Source organism: Polypterus senegalus, chromosome 11 (assembly GCF_016835505.1).
Source record: "Polypterus senegalus isolate Bchr_013 chromosome 11, ASM1683550v1, whole genome shotgun sequence".
Classification (NCBI taxonomy): domain Eukaryota; kingdom Metazoa; phylum Chordata; class Cladistia; order Polypteriformes; family Polypteridae; genus Polypterus; species Polypterus senegalus.
This window is the reverse complement of record NC_053164.1, coordinates 140228951-140251515: the sequence shown is the minus strand read 5'-3', so window position 1 is coordinate 140251515 and position 22565 is coordinate 140228951. Positions and strand designations below refer to the sequence as shown.

The 22565-nt window shown below is 42.5% G+C and overlaps 1 protein-coding gene across 1 annotated transcript in view; it reads left to right on the top strand.

Moving 5' to 3' along the window:
• The first annotated feature begins 964 nt into the window (after positions 1-964).
• LOC120539537 overlaps positions 965-22565 on the top strand; it is a 36728-nt gene continuing 15127 nt past the window's right edge. The window contains exons 1-3 of the mRNA XM_039769691.1: positions 965-1057; positions 8230-8280; positions 11887-12318. Coding sequence (XP_039625625.1) covers positions 8262-8280; positions 11887-12318 — 451 coding nt within the window. The 5' untranslated portion in view covers positions 965-1057; positions 8230-8261. The remainder of the gene's footprint in view (positions 1058-8229; positions 8281-11886; positions 12319-22565) is intronic.

Sequence of the window (22565 nt, the reverse complement as noted above, 5' to 3'; positions counted from 1 at the left end):
CTTCTACAAAGTGCAGAATTAAGGGTCTGAATACTTGTATGAATGAGAGATTCCAGGTTTTGATTTTTAATAAATTTACTAATCCTTTTGAAACCATGTTTTCAAATTGTCATTTGGTTTATTGAATGTAGGTTAATGGGCAGCAATGGCAAATGTATCAATTTAAAAATAAATCTACAACATATTAAAGTGTGCTGAAAATAAAAGGATCAGAATACTTTCTGAATCCACTGTACACAAAAGCATTTTACAATTTACTTTAGGGTCATAGATCATATTAATTATACCCTTCTTTGATAAAACGTAATGCACAAAAAATAGTGCTGATTTATGGCATCAGATTATTGGTTCTAATGACTTCCTGAATATCTATACCACACTTTTTTGGAGGAAAAAAATGATATGATGTGCTATTTAATGAGATAGATGGAAATTCTTTTATTTGCTCTTAAATCTTGTTAAAATTCGCTATATTAGGAAAAGATATATGCAGTTATGTGGGGAGTGGTGTGCTTTCTGATATATCTTTCTGATATACTGTATAACTGTTAAATTATAATCTAACAATCAGCAATCCGATTCATGTTTTTGCTGTTTTGCATTATAATGTCTCTTATGTTACATCCAAGTTTCCCATTTATATAAAAATATCACAGAAATAAAAGTGTTTCACTAGATGAGTCGAGGATAAAGTAACAAATCCTGACTCTTATTGTGACCGTTCTCTGTGCACGTTACTGCCAGTAAGTGTATTACTTACTCAGAGGAATGTCCTACCTTACTTATAATTCTGTTTGATAAGCATAAACTCCCATGCACAAAAAGTAAAAGTATTAGCACTTCGGAAAGAAACCACGATGGACTGGCTTAAGCCGTGCTTTCCCTGTTCGCTCCGTTTTCCCAGCGCACCTCGCGCACCTGTCCAATCAATTTCCTTAGAAGCACGTGGGCGGGGTCGATCGGGCGGGAGTGGAGATGACTCGAGTAATGCGCGTTTTAGTTCCTGGCGCTGCTGACGCAGTTTCGTTTCTTTCCGCTACAGTCAGTGCGCAGTAAGGTGAGTGACATACTGCGCCTTAATAATAATTTCATTCACTACGTGTTATAAATTAGAGTAAGACTTAGTAGTAACAGCAGAAATTCGCGAGTTGACGTGGCACTATTCGAAATGATTGGTATGGCCTCGTTTTGTTGTGAGACTGTTGACATTCGCCTGGAAAAAAAGTTGTCATCACATCTGATAGAAACCTGGGAGAGTCCGCTGAGATTGCATGTTAAACGATGGGTGGATATTGTAATAACCCTGTCTATACACATTTACGGCAATGCAGCGCAGTGACGTCTTCACCGTAACCGGAAAAAGTCGTATGGTAGATTGCTTGACATTTTAACAAACTAAATAACATTTATGATAATTGAGTGACGGAGTGAATGAGAGGTGGATTACTTCATATCAGTGCTTGGTAGGTGGGCTGAGGTGTGTGAGATCGTAGAGCCGAGTCCATGAGTTTGGCGACGTGTGGAGGACTAAAGTATTGTTTGACAGCACATGACCACAACTAGAAAAGTTAGATTAGTTATCGAGTGAACATTTTATATTTGTGGGGGATTTGCAAGTTAAAGAGTGCAAACCAGTCTGCCTTTTAGTTAACGGTACCCAGCTACGTTTTCCCCTTACTGCTGATTTTAGGAAATACGAATAGCTAAGAAAATAACCTTCCATCAGTCTTTCCCTGATTAATATCATTAAATCCGTTTCAGACAGTCAGACCGGAACTACTTCTAGTAGCAGTCACTAAACAGTAAACTTTATTACAAGTGTGAAATGGGATATCCATACAATTGAAAGTTGTTTTTAGAATGAATTCTGACAAAAATGTGATTTTCATTTTTAAAAAATAATGATAATATGAATTCTTTTGTTCATGCATCCCAAGTGCTGCTTTGTACACTCATGCTTCTGGGATAGGTTCTGGCTGTCTAATCCTACAAAAAGAGCACCACATTATGAATGTTGGATAGATTTATTTATTAGGTCAAAAAGTAACTAAATATTTACTAGGGATGTAAAAAATATCGATACACTTCAGTGTTGCAATATTATGTTTTTTGATAGTGCATCGATTCTCAAAAACATAGTATCGATTTTTAATTACTAGTTTACATTCAAAGATTCAAGGCACACAGTTCATTTTGCGTTTAAATCCCCGTTCGCAAGATAGCATCTAACGTAACACCGTAAATTGAGGAAATAGCATAATAAGGGTAGACGCATTTAGGCTTTCAGTACTCAGGCTGGCGGATCTGGCAGACCACGTGGATCGTGCAGTGACAAACCGAGCCGACTAATAACACGACAACCGATGGCTGAATCCAGAGGGGTTAGACAGGCTTCTGCGGCGTACAGAGCGGAAGTGTGGGGTCATTTTGGCTTTCAAAATAAAGAAGGCATTAAGGAGATTGTCAAGAGCCATGCCAAAATCAAATATTTGGGGAACACAACGAATCTGAGAGCACACTTAGCAAGACACCATTCTGACGTACAGATAAAGGAGCAGCAAACTGCAAGTGTTTAAAAAAAAGTGTGTCCGTCTAATGGTACACTGTACTCTATTTCATTTGCAAAGATATGCGCCCTCTGAGTGTTGTAAAGAATGAAGCCATCCGGAATATGGAGCCTCGTTACACCATACCCTCCCGACAAACACATCGCTGCGCCAAAGTTGTATGAGGAAGTAAAAATGAAGGTACTGGAATCTCTCAGCTCCACCGCAAGAGATTGTTACCACAGAGAACTGTTCTGAAAGCTGGGTATGTTGACCAGCTCATCTTCCTCCACAAAGACCTTCACGTTAAAAAATAAGCACTGACATACGCACAGACTGTAATAACACGTGCAATCGAAGTGTAAGATCTGAACATGTTCATTGTCAATATATACGTATTTTCTTACATTTGTTTAATATTTTGCAGGAATCCTGCAAGCACTTTTAATTTTCACTGATATAGGCAGATGTACAGTAGTTATTTTTTTAAGATTGCAGAAAATATAGTGTTACGATGTTGGATGTTACAGGGACAATGCATTTTCATTTATTAACCACTTGAGATTGAAAAATTAAAAAAAAAAAATGGCCCACATACTACATTAGAATGTGAACCTTTAAAGCAGAATTTAATATACTGTATATACTGTCTGAATTTATATGTAATACTGTTTTTTTTTCAATTTTCTTCATTTGTTTACCTATAGAATACTACGAGCTCTTCTATTTTTTACTGATATATTGCAAACAAATGTTTATTCATTTGTTCAGATTACAGTGCTATGATGTTGTGCATTTTCTTATAAACTGCTTGAAACGTAGTGTGGCATACTGTGAAGCAGGATCAATAAGTACAGTGATTTTTTTTTAGTAATATAGGAACATGTTAATTCCTTTCCTCAGATTGCACAAAAGGTATTGCTATGATGTCTGAAGTTATAGGGACTATGATAAATGCAATTGCAGATCCCACTGTTCTGATTGCATAAAAAAGTAAACTTTTTTTTAACTCAGATTTTATGCATATAGTGGTGTGTTCTTCATACTATGATAGTTTTCCTAAAATTACATTTATAAAAAATCATCTTGCTTACAGTATTGCAATATATCACAATATATTGAATCATAACCCCTGTATTATGATACATATCGTATCACAAAATTATTGCCAATACACAGTCCTAATATTTACTTATGTATTCTAAATCAAAAGGCATACCTTTTAAACATTAATTTTCTTTCTTAAATACAATTCCAATGCCTCACTCGCCATCACAGGTGTCAGGGGCACTGCTAGAATTTTTTGCCCTTCCCCTAAACCCACCCCCAGCCCTGTACAATTGCTGCATCACCACAGTAAGCCCAAAGCCAAAATCCTATCAAAACTTTTGATAACTTTACCTTTTCAGACTGGTATGGCTCAAGTTGAGTTCCATACTAACAAGGGCTGTCAAATTAGCCAGAAAAAATAAGATGTGAATTTTCAAATTAAAATAAATTAATATTTGCATATATTTAAACCTAATCTAACGATTCTAGATGTTACTTATTTGTATGCACTTTTTTGTATGTTTTGTTATATTAATGGTGGCAGATATCAACAAGAAAAGCCAGCAGATAAAATAGCAATACTTGGACAGCTGCTCTTTAAATATAAAAGCCACCAAAATCCCATGCAGGTACAGTCTATAAAAGAGAACCATCTTGTCACGTTATCAATGGTGTCAGGTTCAAGAGGCTCCCAGACAAGAGTGGGAGCAAGGAGCAGACTTGTACCATCACAGGTGCTCCTGCTGCATTCTTGCAAGCAACACACTGTTAGTAGGGAAGCAATGAAAATGCTTTACTCCATGTCTTGTTCAGAAGCTCGCTCAACCCCAAGGTTGAGCATTTGAGCAAAACATGTCATGTGGGTCAATTTGCCAAGTCACAGGGCAGCCATGAGGTTAATGCCATTGTCTGACACTACACTGTCTGTCTGGAGCTGCCAGGGGGTCATGCACCTCAAGACCTCACCCTGGAAGGCAGCCAGGATCGCAGGCCTAGTATGGCTCCTCTCACCTAGAGACACCAGCTCCAGCACAGCCTGGCACTAGCTGTTTAGCACAATAGCATAGCCGTGGGGGCATTTGCTGGATGACTGAATGTAGCTTTTGTCTGGGCTGGAGGTAGCTATGCAGTAAAGGGGGTGGAAATAGCAGAGGAGAGGAGTGGGTCTGTTCTCCCCCTGATTGCTCAGTGTGGCACCACCAACTCTAACAGCACCCTCCCCACTCCTAGAAGGGTGACCCAATCGGCAGTAAATGATATGTACCACCCCTGGCCGTGCCTGTTTGTCCACATGTTGGTGGTAAAATGGGCCTTTCTGCCCACAGCATGGTCAAGTGATAGACCTACATTTCATGCCATGTGCTGATGGAGAGCTTTCCTGGCAAAATAATGGCGGCTGGGCATATGTCAGGTGGGGATGTCACAACTCATCAGCTGGGAGAATGGGGCCATTTCCAACAGCTGATAGGGCAGGAGATGCAACACCAACAATTTTGCCAGGTGCCCATTTAGACACTGTATTTGGGGTGGGAGGGGTCTGTTATGTTCCAGCACCTGGGTGATGGTGGACTATTACTGTGTGCTAATAGGAGGGGTAGAGGGTGGCATGTAAGAGGAAGAGCTACACACTGGCCACCTCAAAGCTTCTGAGGACTGGCTTCCACTGGCAAACTCTGATACAAGGGGTTCCGGGGAGTGGGACCGGGCAATTCCACAGCAGCTTGTGGTGGTTCTTCTTATGGTTGATGAGGGGAGTAGGAGCAAGGCTACCCCTGCATACCTTCTGCTGGCAGAGGTTGCAGACCACTGTGGCCTGGTCCTATGTCAATATGGTAAAATAGGCCCAGATGGGAAAAGTGTGTGGCACCACTCTGGCTGCCTTGGTAGCGGTAAAACATGGCACATGGTGGATCTGGATGTCTGCTGCTGTCTGCCAGTGGTACTGCCTACCAAGACAGGAGAGTGCCTAGCATTGGGCTGTGTGGTGACCCTGCACCCCCTTGCTGCCTCTGACACTGGTGCCTCTCCACTTTACTGCTGGAGCTGCTGCTGTGCGACTAGGTAGGTTGCACCAGGTCTGTCATTTTCACCCCCCTCCTCTTCTACCAAGTCAGATCCTAGGTCAGCAGAGGCAGCTATAAGAGGAACATGCAGCTGCTCTTCCCTTGCTGCCAGAGTGTGGTCCTCAGCAGGTGATGCATTGCCCCTGCCCCACTGTGTCGCTTTAGCTAGTGGAAGCTCCGAGGCCTCTCTGTCTTCCTTCCTAAATGTGCCTAGCACCTAAATCAGCAGCTCCTGTCCATCACTTTTCCATGTCTATTCTTGCCTCCTTTTGGACTTCTTCCTAGAGATCCCCCAAGGTGTGATCAAACAGCTAGGGGATACCTCTTCAGGGGGACCTGTTAAGGATCAGGAGCCTTGGCAACAGCTCGTTGGCAGCACTGAGTTGCTTTGGCTGCATAGCTGCTGCTGCTGGTTGTCTCCACAAGACTGACAGGTAAAGCCACAGGTGGCTGAGAGGATGTGGATGGGTTGGTGGTACTGTGTCACCTATCAACTCCATGGCCATAGCCACGACCAGCTCTCCTTCCCCCTTTCTTCATGGGAACTGAATAATTTTTTTGTGGGAAAAATATAAAATAGCCAAATACACAAAACAACCAGAGGACAAATACAGTGGAACCTCGGGTCACGAACGTCTCAGAACACGTACAAATCGGCAAACTTTTACATCTGTTCAAGACCACACACTTGGGTGACAAACAAGTCTCTTTCCCTTCGGTTCGTATGTGCCGATGATTTCCACACGTGTTCAGTTTCTCCCTGTGCATTCGCTGTGAACTCTTTGTGCTGTATTTCGTTTCCCTTCCGGTTTGTATGTGCCAATGATTTCCGCGCATGTTCAGTCTCACCCTGTACATTGTTCTCGGTCAGACATGCAACGCGCAGAGGGAATCTCCTTCAAAACTGTAACCTCCTATCCACTCAGCTTCCTCCTCACTTCCTTCATACCATAACTCGACTTATGCAAGGTTAGTTTTTTTTGTTGTTTATGGTTAGTTTTTGTAAAATTAAGGATTTTTCAAATTTAAATTTTTTTCCCTGTGCTTAAAACTCATTTAAACAAGTGTTTACAGCAAGCGGTGTGTAAGGCTGTAGTGTGTACTCTTGCAATGTTAGTTTTCTCTGTTCAAGGTTTTCTCAGTGTTATTCAATATTTTTACATTTAGTTTACTATTACACTATGCATTCTATGGTATAATTAACTATTTTTGTGCTTAAAAATCTTTAAAAAATCTATATTTACATACAGTTTGTATGGTCTGGAACCGATTAATTGTATTTACATACAATCCAATGGGGGAAATTAGTTCTAGTCATGACCAAATCGGGTTGCGACCAGAGTTTTGGAACGAATTACGGTCGTGACCTGAGGTACCACTGTACTAGGGTTTTGTTCTAACCCCACAGTGCTTCACAGAAAGCCGCCCCCAAACACGTGTGTGCGCCTTTCACAACAAAAGATGTGAATGGAAAGATAACCATGAACAAAATACAATTAACGACAAACTAGCAAGTAAGTTAAAAAAAACTCGGACAACAGCACTGAATGCCAAGGAAAAATGAAATCCCAACAGCAACAAGTCATTTAATTTCTCTCTCTCTCTGTCCTTCTTATCTCTACCACTAAGTTCATTACATCTTGCCTGAAGAAGTGGCCTGAATTGCCTTGAAAGCTTGCATATTGTAATCCTTTTAGTTATCCAATAAAAGGTGTCATTTTGCTTGGCTTTTCACTTCCACAAAGTCTGTAATGCAAATGATCAGCATTATATACCCTGGGGGTGGTCCCATCCAGTGCCGGCTGTTACAGCTCTTGGGGTTGTTGCTGTGGCCTCGCGAAGCATTATTGGGCACTGGGAAAAAAAGTTCTCTTAAATTGGCATAATTATCAGTAAATATTTCTGTGAACAAGGGCGAATACAACAAACTTGCTGCAAATAATGCTTTAATGAAATTCACTGATCAACACTAGTCATGCACCACTGTTACAGATGAACTTTTGTCCCACTTATAAAGGCATTTCTCTATGCAGCATTACTTTAAAGCGTTGATCTGCCTGTGAACTCAAAGCTGGTAACTTTTATATAGAAACAATAGTTAAATCCTTTTTTTTTAATTGACATTGACATAAAAAAACACATTGAATCCTATTGGCTTTCTACCAACATACGGAGACACATTTTTTCACAGTTTGCTTTCAGATCATGGTTCCTCCTTGGGGTCTCTATCGCAGTACATTGTCTTCATTTGACTGTATATGCTGCATGCTTTAAATGATGTTTTGTGTGTTCAATTTATGATAAAATGATGACAGTTTCATTTTTGAGGAATATGTTTAAAATATTTTTGGAGTATCTACAAATAGTGCTTCTTATGTAATGGTAATGGCCTTTCAAAGCTGTTGCCATTGTATCAGATAATAAAATGATAATGAAAGCCAGAATTCATAATTGAGTGGGTCCTTCATAAAATGCTAAATGGTCAGAATCATAATATATTATTCAAGTCACGCAATACTTCCCTGTTTCTACTCCCATGTTTATTTTTCTCTCATGTTTAATTCTTGCAGATTTCATTTTTTAGTGATAGCAAAAAGAAGAGATGTTGCAGGATAAAGAAGGTAAGGAAAAAGATTAAGTTTAAATGATCACAAAATATATAGCCTCTTGCAATTCTTGTTAAAGCTAGCTTGGTCATACTTTTAAATGTTAAAATTAATACTAACTATGGAGTAGACAAATTGGGGACAACATAACGGTATAATGGTTAGCACTGTTGCCTCGCAGCTCAAGAATTTTGGTTTAAAACTTATTCTCAGGGCATATTTGTGTCGAGTTAGATCATTATCCCTGTGTCTACATATGTTTTCTTTGGGCATTTAAGTTTTTCTAGTATTATACATCCCCAAAACATACCATACTAAATACCAGCTCAAAACTAGCTTGTATAAGTATGTTTTATGATTAACTGGCAAGGCAGATTCCTGGCTTGCATATGATGTTTCTAGACATGCCGTAGCCTAAATGACTTTGAATTGGATTTAGCTTGTTTGATATTGGATGGATGATTTCTGTAGCCAGATAAATTTGGACACTCATCTGATCAATATGCGTTTGAAAAAAAGAACCATGAGGGACTTTTCCACTAATGGACAGATTGTTACTAATTTTTTTTTATTGAAAAAACATAGATATTGAGCAGCATAGTGGCAGTTATTAGGGATGAGCATGTAAGGCAAAACTGATATTTGAATTTTCAAAGTAGTACTGTCCCATTCTTGCCTTGTATCTGTGATATTTTATTTAGTTAGTTTTTGACACATTGGAAAAACTATTAAAACAAGAAAGTAATATATTTAACAGCAATACTTGAACTCACTGAATGAATCTTTGTTATTTATGCTAGTAATATTTTAATAGTCTTTCTACACTGGCCTAAATTTTAAATTATGAGCCACTGCTAAGGACTTAAAAAAAAGCCCTATTCTAGCCTATGACCCCATATTTCTATGTAGAAGAATTAGCATATCAATGTGGTCTGGGTGAAGGTGAGAGCACAACTGGTTTAAAATGAGTCCTGCTGTGGTGGGGCAGGTATAGCAGTGATTTATAAGTATATTCCTGCCAGTTGTCCCAGCTACAGGTACTTAAACTTCCAAACCCTTCTCCTTCAATAAAGTTTCAGCATTGTCTAATGATGATGTTATCCATTAAATACTCATCTGATAAATGTGAAGGAACTTCTGTGTGGTGTTTCACATTCAAATGACTATGCTTGATTGTAGCTGACCTATGGAATGCCAGCTTTATTCAGCAAAATTTACATTTTGATCTCATTTTTATGTATGTTATAGAAGAAGTTTCTTTTTGATGGCCACAGCAGTCTTTTCATTTTTCCTTTACTAGATTACAATTATACTGCCCTCTAGTGGATAATAGGATCGCAAGTGGATAATAGGATTGTAAAATCATACAACATAAAATTTTTAAAAAGTAAAATAAATAAAAGTCTAGTTTAACAACCTTTTACACTTTCAAAACAAATTCTTAATGGTTTGCCTCAAGCATACAGCTTTCTCAGTTGAAATCCATTGCCTGGACATTACTTTTTTGGAGTTTACACATTCATCATGTCCTCATGCTTTTTCATCTTGATGATCTGGTTTTCCTTCAACATCCACGAAGATTAAAAAGTTAGGCTAACTGGGGACTCTAGATTGGCCCTGTGAGAGTGTGGCTATGTGTGTGAAATGGCTTTGTGATTGACTGGTACCCTGTCCAGAACTGGTCCTACTATGCCTAATGTTGCTGTGGGGCCCCTGTAACCCATAGGTTGGATTGTATAAAGTGTATTTTAGGGATATAATGTTTTATGATGTAAGGTAGATGTTTATTTGTTAAGTCCAACCAGTGCATAATACTACCAATTCTGACAAAATAGTCACTGAGGCTGAGATCCATCATACTACATATTTAATTTAATTGCCATGCTTTTAGCTGGTTGAAGATGACACTTTCGTACCTCAGACATAAGAGATGCAGTTATAGAAACTCATGAGCTATGCAATCAGGACTGAACCTGTTTTTTTCCATTACAAAGTCACAGGAAGATGGATCATATCTTGCAGCAAAAATAGTCAATAATCAAAAGTAATTTATTATTTCTGACTTTCTAAAGGCTGGATGGAATTTTTCTGTGGGAAACACTTTTTATTTGTCAGAATTGTTGATTTCTTCCTTCTGTTCAAAACAGGCTGAAAAAATGTCCTACAGTTTAGTAAAACCTTATTTAGAAGTTTGCAGAAGCAGTACATTTCTGGTTATACCTGCTATTTTTTGAATATATAATTCCTAGATTTGAAAATAAACACATAGGGCACAAATTATTTATCTTTGCTTTATGAAATGACTGTCTCACTTGGACAAGCATTATAATATACTGATGGAAAAAAGCACAAGATTTTCTTGAATTATAGCTAGTGTACATTCACCCAAACAATTTCCCTTTTTTCTATCAGTGGAGTACAAGAAGATGTGGTTACAGTGTGCTAATGAACAAAAAAACGCAAAGCAACAAAAGACACTGAAAAACACGACCTGACTCAGGCTAATCAATGCTAGTTCATGCTAAAGCAAGGACCAGGATATGGCAAAAATCCTGTGAGTCAAATATAATGGTGTCCATGACAATGGATCTGTTGACATATGGAGATCTATTTTTTTTATCAATGGATAATTAAACATTATTTCTAATGCAGTGCAGTGCACTTTTCTGAAACTATACCTTTTATACATAATGATTCTGTATTCTACAAAGATAGAAAACTGAACCTTCCTAAGGCATATAAAGAGGAATTCTACATAATATTTTTGTCTCTCCAGTTAATTACATTTCAGTCCATTTGGACATCTCCAGGATTAGGTGGAATGACCAGATGAATGTGCAAGAGATTTACTACCAAATAATGTGTAATAAATGAAGTCAGACCAACAATCCTATGCTGTGCCTTTGACACCTTGTTAAATCAATAGCCTAATGAAGTCAGGCAGTTCCTGGAGAGAATTAGCTATATCTTATAAAGTGCTCTTTTGGTGTAGGTTTTGACACATTTTTCTGGGCTGTTTTAATACCCTTATACAACCACCTTCTAAACTCATTTTATCCTGATCAGGGTTGCAGGAAAGCTGGAGTCTATCATAGCAAGCATAGGATACAAGGCAGGAACAATTCCTGGACAGGGCAATAGTCCATCACAGGGTCAACACAAACCACACACACACTCTAAGGCCAGTTTAGCCAATCCACCTAACATGTTAACCATGCAGGAAGGATCAAAGACGTGAACCCTGCCCTGCAAGGCAGCAGCGCCACTGTATACACAGTTCCATCTATTTAACTTATAATGTTTTCTGAGTGGTGCTCAGAACACAAAGGTCAGTAACAGTCAGTGTCACAGAAAATGGTTGTTGACTTGTACTAGCTAGTGTTTTCTGCAGTATAGCCTTTATGAAAATGCCCAAGCAAAAGCAGGATCTCCAGATGTTTTTACTATGAATCTAATTAATCTAATTAATTAAAATGTTCTCCTTATATACAGTTTGTATTTGTACTAGAAACAAAAACGGGGCCTTGTACTGGAGGTGGTCTAAAAAGACTGATTTATCAAATGCTCTAGACTTTATTTAAATAAATATATATATATATATATATATATTTTTTGTTCTAGTGGATAGTCTCGGCCCTTTGGAAAGCTTCATTGATACAGAAAAAAGTGTAACTTTCAGAACAGACAATGGCTTATTCTGGTGCAGTGTTGACGTTGGGGGAGAATTCAACAGCATTCAAGGTGTCAGAAGTTTTAATGAAGAATCTTGTAAGTTCAAGGTATTGAGAGGGAAGAATGGCAAGATACTGCTACAGGATTGGCGAGGAGTATACCTCAGCAGAGTCCACAGAGTCAATGAAAATTTTATTGAGGCTGCAAAATCTGAATCAGATGCATTATGTGAATTTCAAGTATCCTATGAGGATGGGAAAGTGATCTTCAGAGCCGACAATGGAAAGCTTGTCAGCAGATATTTCAATTATACAGAGCACCATATCGAAGCAGCTTATGAGCAACCTAATGTCTGCTGCAGATTCACTGTAAGCCCTGGAGGTACTGTACTTTTTAAAAGTATGCACAAGCTAAGGATTTTTGAGAATGTATTAATTAAACTTATTGCATGTCATTTTTAAATAATAGTTTAATGTTTTTGCATGCAAAAGTATAGTTTGTTACTATTACGGTCAGCAGAGAGAAAACAGGATATCAGAAATGATTGTGAGCAGTTGAAATATTGACAAGGACATGGAAGGACCTTAAAGGGCAAAATAGAATCCTTATTTAAATAAGTTAAAAAATACGAAGCTTCTGAACCAATTTCTCCAAACCAAAGTTATTGTCTGAAGACTCCTAGTAAAGTCTTAATTCTGTCTTTACTATTTGCACCTAACCAACAGTAGTTTGCCTTTGATAAAACACTTGGATGGGGCAAGGTACTTAATCTTTTATAGGCAGAATAAGAAGACACAGTAGAGTGCATAACAGGCATACCAATCAAAAATAATAATAATACATTTCATTTATTTAGTGCCTTTCTCATCCTCAAAGTACTTCACAAAAATTCAGAAAGAACAACAGGGCATATACATATTGGACAGAAATAATATCTGCAAAAAATACTAAATAACAATAAATACAGGTTCCACAAACCATTGAAATCGAATAAGTGACAAAAAAAAATACAAATCTCTCTATTATATAAAAAAGTCCTGGAATGAGACAAGACTTTTTTCAAGAGATTTTTTTCAAGTCCTGCGAGATGAGACTTTGGCCATGAGATTTTTTTCAAGTCACACCCTCCTCTCAACCATATTCAACTACGCACACAATACTTTCACCTCTCATTTATGTAAATGCTTTTGACACACACAGTTCTTGCTTTCGCAGTTCTTATACATTTTACTGTTTTCCTGACTTTAAGTTCCCAATTAAATAAGATGTATTATGTCCAAACCTTATTGAAGAATTTCATCACGAGGGTTATCTATACTAATAAAAGGCAAAGCCCTCACTCACTCACTGACTGACTGACTGACTCACTGACTGACTCATCACTAATTCTCCAACTTCCCGTGTAGGTAGAAGGCTGAAATTGGGCAGGCTCATTCCTTACAGCTTACTTACAAAAGTTGGGCAGGTTTCATTTCGAAATTCTACGCATAATGGTCATAACTGGAAGCTATTTTTCTCCATATACTGTAATGGAGTTGAGCTGGATGGCTGTGGGGGACGGAGTTTCATGTGACATCATCACGCCTCCCACGTAATCATGTGAACTGACTATCAACACAGTACGTAGAAAACCAGGAAGAGCTCAAAAAAGCGCTGAAGAAAACATGCATTATATAATTGAGAAGGCAGCGAAACAATAAGAAGCGAGCGAGTGAGATATACAACCATATTCATGAGTGCTGCTACTTCGGAAACAAAGCACGGTGTAAACCTACAGTTTAAATTAAGTTCATAGACAGGCTGCCGCTGGCGTTTGTAATTTAGTGCCTGCCCATATAAGGCCGTCCGTCAGTGGCAATCCAATAGAAACACTGCCGCTAAATATTCACGGGTGAAGGACTGTGCTTATGCAGTGGAAGATGAGATGTTCAGGGTGGTGTTTGGCACAAACTCAGCGAAACTGCAAGAGAAACTTTTAAGTGCCGGGTCTTAGCTAACATTACATACAGCCGTGGACATCACACGAGATGGCACCAGCACAGCTGGGAACCTTCAATGCAAGAACAACAAGCGGCTCACGTGAACTGACGCAGTGCACAGACAAAAAGCAACAGTTCCAAAGAGTGCCGAACAAAAACCGAATTACACAATTGAGAAGGCAGCAAAAAAATATGAAGCGTCTGATACATACAAGCATATTCATAAGTGCAGCTACTGTGGAAACAAAGCACACGGTGGAAAAAGTCAATGTCCCACTAAAGGAAGACAGTGTAAAAAAAAAAAACCCGTGCATGCAGTGTGTCACATCTCAGATAAACAGGAAGACGAGCTGTTTATTGATGCAGTAAGAAACGAATCAATGAATGAAACCTCTTATCTTTACAACAATTGACTAACACGGAATGTAACTTGAACACAACACATCGTACGAATACAACCCTGATTAAAAGAAATAATGATAACCAAATCCTTGATGACAGCAACACTCAATAACACTCACAAAACAATTACTGTATATTGACAATCATGTTACGTTATTTTTAAAATGTTCCCTTTTTCATAACTTCTTTAACACACTACTTCTCCGCTGCAAATATATATACAGCGAACCCTCGCTTATCACGGCTAATCCGTTCCAGACTCTACCGTGATAAATTAATTTTCGCGAAGTAGGATTCTTTATTTATAAATCAAATATTTTTGCAGTTAGAGTATAGAAAACCTGTTTACAACCTTCTAAATACATTTTTTAACATTATTAGAGCCCTCTAGACATGAAATAACACACTTTAGTCACCATTACACTCGTATTACTCAATATATTAGACAAAATAAGAGAAAATAAGACATATTAGACGTTACAAATATCATATTACTAGGCTCGCCCGCCTTTTAAGGCGACCAACTTTTATCCTCAATTTGTGTGCGCGCCATGTGTACATCAGGCATGTAAGTGTAGGGAATGAGAACATTAAAGTGCCCATTCATAACATCTCCCGAAAACCTAAGTTTTTATTCCCTTGAGTGCCTGTCCAAAGTCGTACAATGTCAGCCCGAATCTGTACCGCTAAAGACGGAGTTTCATGCACTAAATAAGCTATAGATGAGAATAAGCAAGCACCATCTCTCCTGATATTTACTACGCGGTGAGGCATTTGTACTCCATCAACATTAATTATTTCCAGAGACATAATTTTGAACTATTTTTCCAGCGCATCGCACACAAAAGCAAGGGAACGATGGGAGCACCAGAACTCTGCTCACATCACGTCGCTTCGTGCCGCAAGTAGTAAGTCTGTGATAAGCGGAATACTGCTACGCTTTGCACTCACGGGACGGAAGGACAATCCCAACTGCTTTTATTAGATTATTATACTGTACATTTAATTCAACACACACACAGTTCTTACACACAACCACTAACCTATGAAGGCACAACCTCAGTAGGAGAGTCTTCAGGTGGTGCAGTATCTTCAGCAGATGCATTGTTGTCTTCTTCCGCTGAAGGAGAACTAAGAGTAGGCAGTGGGTATCTGGGTGCGCGGCTGAAGAACATCTTGATAGGCAGTTGCTGGCACTGTCTTTTCATATGCGTGAGGAGGCTTTTGTAGGGTCAATCTTTGATCACATCCAAGAGTTTCACCTTCTCCTGGATAGTAAGCATCTTCCTCCGGCACTTTTTATTGTCAAAAGGCTTAGAAAAAGCAGCACGTTTAGGAGCCATCGTGGGGCTTGGATAAAAGTTCTCAGAAAGTGCATGCGTAGTGATGTAAGCATGTATGAGAAAAAAATCGCGATAGAGCGAAGCCGCGAAAGTCAAAGCGTGATATAGCGAGGGATCACTGTATATATACCCCGATCTACATACTCTCAAATAGACAAGCCACACGCCGTGGCTAATTGTAGAGGTTTAAGCCTCTAACGCCGACATCCGAGGTTCGATTCCCGAAAGGGATGCACTGAGTATGTACGCGCGCTTCCCGATTCATTTTACCCTCGCATCTCCTTGGTTTGGGATGTATAAAAAAATATGCGGTTAACGCAGAATCATGTTACGTTATTTTTAAAATGTTTCCTTTTCTTAACACAATCACAGCTGAGAAGCTTCGAAGCATGTACTCCATAATGCGTTAAAAAACGCATTTAATCACACTTTCAATTCCAAACAAAGGGAAACTTTTGTCAATGCATGATTTCCTGGTACATCGATTACACTGATGCACACATCACAGCTAGAACAATGTTAGAGTCGGAATAAAGCGCGTTCCTACGACTGATCGGAGGAAAATTTCATTTCAAAAGACTACCCGAGCGAAGCCTTGATAAAAGCATGGTTTTGTGCACACTGAAAAGCAAGCAAAAAATTAGATGCATTACAGAAATCGGACTTTGTGGCTCTTACTGAGGATCATTGGACTTCCGTGACCGTTAGTAATTCTAATTACATCTAATTACAAAATGTTCAATGATCACACTGTTTTAGCCTAATGTACAAAATAATTTTGGCTAAGGTTACTCAGAGTTTAAAGATTAAGTTGGTCAAATTACCTTTTATGTTTCTGAATTATTTTTTTTAGAAGAAAAACTGCACTTTATGTTGAAATTTTGGTTATTATTATTTAAAGACAATACCATTCTGAAAATGTACTTAAAGTACTTAAACTACCACTTTATTTTTAAGTCTGCCCAATTTTAACCAGGGATGATATTTTTGTTTCTGTTTTGAATTCAAATACAGTTTAAAAGCATTTTTTTTCAGAAATTAAAACAGCTTGAGTTTACAATATTCGTGTCCATGTCTATTATTTGATTCTGTCGCCCACTGAAACCCTTTTAAATTTAAAAATCATTTTGCGATTTGGGGCAAATTTACGTGTGCGATTACATACGATTAATCAAGATTAATTCTTACACAGCCTCTAATTAATTGGATTAATTTTTTTAATCGAGTCCCACCCCTAATATATATATGTAGTTATATATATGTAGATTTGTATATATATGTGTATATACAGTATATATGTAGATATGTATATGTGTATATATATGTATATATATATATATGTGTGTGTGTGTGTGTGTGTATATATATATATGTGTTGTCACGCACGCAGTAGGAGGAGCGGATTGATTCGACAGCACCTGGGAAACCACTCGCCAGGGAATGGTGGGGTATTAACTTTCTCCCTCTGCTTCCTCATAGGAAAAAGACCGTCCTGCACCATAGGCATGGATGACCGCAGTGCGATACTTCCGCCCTTCCTCCGCCATCTTGCCCTGGCGTCATCCTTCCCATCCTCCCTTGCGGTCCTTCCCGACATTCCTCCACTTCCGGCTCCTCCCCAATAAAATGGCGCGACGCCAGGAGTCGGCGTCGCGATATGAACTGTTTAGTTTATGATTTTGACCTGTTTTTGTTTGTCTGTACAATATACGGGGCGGAAAACCCCAACCCTTGCTACTGTCTCTCGGTCCTTTACAACTGGCGTAGTCGGCAGGATAAAGATCCCGGAATGACGGAGGGACAGGACCTGAACACCGTGCTGCAGGGAATGAACGCCCAGCTCCAGGCCCTGCAGCAAGCGCAAGCCGCTACCAACCGGGAGCTGGAGGCCACGAGGCCAGGTTAGTGGAAGCCCAACGGGCGAGACCAGACCCGCCCAGGCAGCCGCCTCCTCCTATGGTACCGATGGCCCTTCGAGGACGTCGATGCCTACCTGGGCATGTTTGAGAGGGCGGCCACCCGGAGCGAGTGGCAGCGGTCAGTGGGCGTCCATCTTGGCGCCATACCTAAAGGACCAGCTGCGGCCTATTATGACCTCCCTGAGGAGGAGGCCGCTAATTACGACCTCCTCAAGCCCGAAATATTGGCCCGCTACGGCATTAGCCCGGGCCAGCAGGCGGCCGAATGGCGGAACTGGGTCTTTGACCCCGAAAAGCCCGCTCGCGCCCAGGCGTTGAGTTCTGGGGCAAGATGGGCGCTGGCTACGGCCAGAGAGCCCCGGCGGGCGGAAAGTCGTCGGCGGGTGGCCTGTGAAGGCCTGGTCAATGCAATGCCCAGTTCCCTCGCCCAGCAGGTCCGGGGCACGCCTATCAAACATGTCGGGCCTCCTCGGCGTCCTGGAGCGTCAGTTGGCGGTCCTCCGACTTGGGGTCAGAAAAGCCTGCTCGCGGGAACCGGCAGGGGGGCGGCCACCCCGAGCCCCTCGACGCGCTGCAGAAGCGCCAGCCAGAGCCAAGAGAGGCGGGTCCGCCGCGCTGTTTCAAGTGTGGCGAGACCGCCACCTGCTGCCAAACTGCCCCCATCACATCGCCCGGAGCCTATGGACTGCAGCTGGACATCAACGGAGAGGTATTGTACCCGCCGCATCCCTTGGCGAGTCGAATCGGGAGTGGTGTTGCTAAATGGGCACGCCGTGGTGGCTTTGTTTGATTCCGGCAGCAACATTACCATTGTTGCTCGCCGTTTCGTCTTACCGCAACAGTGGTTAAAGCAACATTTGTTGGTTACCTGTGTACATGGGGGGACTAGGTCATATCGTTCCGCTCACTGCTATCTTACCTGGAAGGGGAACCAATCAAATGGCGGTCGCTGTGTTACCTGACCCCCTTCCCAGTGATCCTGGGACAAGACTGGTCTAAAGAATCAGCGGTAAGCCATTCGCGCTCCGGGGCCTCGTTGGATCTTGTCATGAGGGGAAAAGGCACCCTCCCGCGGCCTCCACGCCGTGCACAAGGGCAGGCCCTATGGGCTGGTGTCTCGGGGACCTTTCCGTGGCTACGGACCTTGACCCGAAGATTCCGCGGAGAAGGGACTAGCCAGGAACTCTCCCGGGCCCAGGCCCCAAGACCTCTCGGCGGCCTGGACCATCAATTTCGGTCCACGCCGCCTCCTTTAAGAGGGAGCAGTGGAATGATGACTCCCTGCGCTTTGCCCGGAACGCGATTGTTCTGCCTAACAGCTCGACAGCGGACGGATCCACACCGCGGGAACCCTTCTTTGTCCTTGAAATGATCTGTTGTACCGAGTGGCTACCCATGAGGCGAGGTGCGGAAGTTGTTGCTAATTCAGCGTACCTTCCGGCGGGAGATATGCGAGTTGGCACATGCTCACCTCCTAGGCCCACCTCGGGGCGAAAAACACTGGAGAGGATTAGCTCGCTTTTACTGGCCTGGGATCAATGAGGAGGTCCGGCGGTTCTGTCAATCCTGTCCGAGTGCCAGACCCGCCAGATTCCTAGGAGGGACCGTGCTCCTCTAGTCCCTATTCCCCTCGTGGACATCCCCTTTGAAAGGATAGGGGTCGATTTGGTGGGACCCCTGGAGCCCTCAACCCGTGGCCACAAGTATATCCTAGTCATGGTGGACTATGCCACCCGGTACCCAGAGGCGGGTCCCCTGCGCCCGCCAATACCAAAAGCATCGACGGGAACTGGTTAACTTGTTTCACGCGGGCATACCCAAGGAGGTCCTCACGGACCAGGGTGCGCCCTTCACTTCGGATACGTTCAAGGAGGTGGCCAAATTACTGCAGATAAAGCACCTGAAAGCGTCAGTCTATCACCCGCAAACTGACGGGTTGGTCGAGCGATTTAATCAGACGCTTAAGCAGATGCTCCGCAAGGTAGTCAGCGCGGACGGCAGGAACTGGGACCAGCTCCTCCCGCTCGTGCTTTTTGCCTACCGGGAGGTACCCCAGGCCTCTACGGGCTTCTCCCCTTTTGAATTACTATACGGGCGACAACCCCGGGAATCCTCGACATCCTAAAAGAAGGCTGGGAGGCGAGGCTCTTCCCTCCTCTAATATTTTGAGTGCGTGAGCAACTGCGCGACCGACTCACAAAGATCAGGCCCCTCCTAAAAGAGCACGTGACTCGTGCGCAAGCAGCGCAGGCCCGGTGTTACAACCGCAACTCCGTCCTCAGGGAGTTCCGCCCGGGGGACCGAGTTATGGTGCTCGTCCCGACCTCCCACTCGAAGCTGCTCGCTCACTGGCAAGGGCCTTACGAGGTTAAGGAGAGAAAAGGACTCGTCGACTATTTGGTAAAACAGCCCAACCGTCGACCGAGTGAGAGGATCTATCATGTCAACCTGTTAAAGCCCTGGAAAGATAGAGAGGAGCTTCCCAGCTCCCGTAGGTCACTCTCCCTTTTCGCAAGCACAACTGCCCTTAACCTCGTGAAGAGCTGACCCCAAGCAGCGGCAGGAGTTAGCCCAAACACTCCGAGCCATCCCGAGGTAGTGGCGAGTCACCCGGCGGACGCGCTGATTGAGCCGCGATATAGTCACGGAGCCGGGGTAATCGTCCGGGAGAGGCCCTACCGACTCCGGAGGCAAAGCAGCGCAGAGGTCGAACTGGAGGTGAAACGTATGTTGGACATGGACATAATTGAAGAGAGCCATAGTCCCTGGTCCAGCCCTATTGTCCTCGTCTCCAAGCCAGACGGCTCCTGGAGGTTCTGTAATGACTTTAGACGTCTGAATCAGATCTCCAAGTTCGATGCCTACCCCATGCCCCGCATTGGCGACCTCCTTGGCGGCTGGGTGCGGCTCGATATCTGACTACCCTTGACATGACAAAAGGGTATTGGCAAATTCCTTTAACGGCATCCGCAAAGGAGAAAACGGCCTTTAGCACCCCTAGCGGGCACTGGCAGTACAAGGTCCTCCCATTTGGGCTGCACGGGGCCCCGGCGACCTTCCAACGTCTGGTAGATAGAGTGCTGACGCCTCACCAGTCCTATAGTGCCGCCTACCTGGATGACGTTGTCATCTATTCCGGCACCTGGGAGGAGCATCTACTGCAGGTCGCAGCTGTCCTCCGAACACTGGCTAAAGCCGGCCTCCGCATAAACCCCGGAAGTGTTTTTGGATTAAAGGAGGCCAAATATTTAGGCTACCTCGTGGGACAAGGACAGGTGCGCCACAGAGCTCCAAAGTGAAAGACATCTTAGAATGGCCCGTCCAGTACCAAGAAACAGGTGCAGGCTTTCTTGGGGCTTGCGGGTTACTACCGCCGGTTTGTTCCCGTTTCTCGAAGAGCAGCACCCTTGACTGACCTGACAAAAAGGGCGCCCCTATACGTGGTGTGGACCGACAAAGCAGAACACGCGTTCAGTGACCTAAAGAAGGCCCTAACGTCGGCACCTGTGTTACGGACGCCCGATTTTGGGCTCCGTTTATTCTCCAGACCGACGCCGGACACAGGCCTGGGTGCCGTGCTGAGCCAAAGCGTCGATGGTGTCGAGCACCCTGTGATGTACCTTAGCGGAAACTGATGGACCGGGAGACCCGTGCGCGGCAGTGGAGAGGGAGGCCTTGGCCATTAAGTGGGCAGTGACCCACCTCCGTACTACCTGCTGGGTGCGAAGTTCGCTCTGGTGACTGATCACGCTGCACTTCAGTGGATGTCCCTGCACAAAGAGTCGAATCCGCGGGTCACCAGGTGGTTCCTGGACTTACAGCCGTATAAGTTCACTGTCACTTATCGGCGGGCACCCTTCAGGCCAATGCCGATGCCTCTCTCGTATTCACGACCTCTCGGTTAGGTCCGCCCGACCTGGCGGTCCTGGGCTAAGGGGGATCGTGTCACGCACGCAGTAGGAGGCAGCGGATTGATTCGACAGCACCTGGGAAACCACTCGCCGCCAGGGAATGGTGGGGTATTAACTTTCTCCCTCTGCTTCCTCATAGGAAAAAGACCTCCTGCACCATAGGCATGGATGACCGCAGTCGCGATACTTCCGCCCTTCCTCCGCCATCTTGCCCTGGCGTCATCCTTCCCATCCTCCCTTGCGGTCCTTCCCGACATTCCTCCACTTCCGCTCCTCCCCAATAAAATGGCGCGACGCCAGGAGTCGTCGCGATATGAACTGTTTAGTTTATGATTTTGACCTGTTTTGTTTGTCTGTACAATATCACGGGGCGGAAAACCCCAACCCTTGCTACTGTCTCTCTCGGTCCTTTACAGTGTATATGTATATAAATGTATAAATATATATAACTGTGTATATATAGCAAAATACCCGCGCTTTGCAGCAATGTCGTGTGTTAAAGAAGTTATGAAAAAAAAAGGAAACATTTTAAAAATAACGTAACATGATTGTCAAAGTATTTGGCGGCAGCGTCACGAAGTTGTTTTCGTCTAGCTGCATAAGAAAATGTACCATGACGTCTGACATGCCTATATATATATATACACATACATACAAACATACACACAGGTATATATATGTGTATATATATGTATGTGTCTATATGTGTGTGTATAGCTTTGGTCACTGAGTGCAAGGGAAAAATAATAAAATGTAGTTATTAAACAGTAAAACATTAACGCGTTTTAAGAAGTACAGGTACATTGAGCACCACTTGTGTGGTTGCGGGAAAACTACATTTTAAAGACGGTGTAACAGAACAGGTAAGTAGTACTAACAGCAGCTAAAATGCATATCGATCATCTCTCGGTAGTTGATCCCTTTTGAAAGGCGCTACACGACAGCTGTGGTATAGAAATTACATTTTCTATGTGAACGCCCAAATTTCTGCCTCTGGTAATGTGCCTTACCAGCATTTAAAGAAAATTAGTTTTGTGTCCTCTGCTGTGTTAAGAGAGAAAGGCTTTGGTTTGG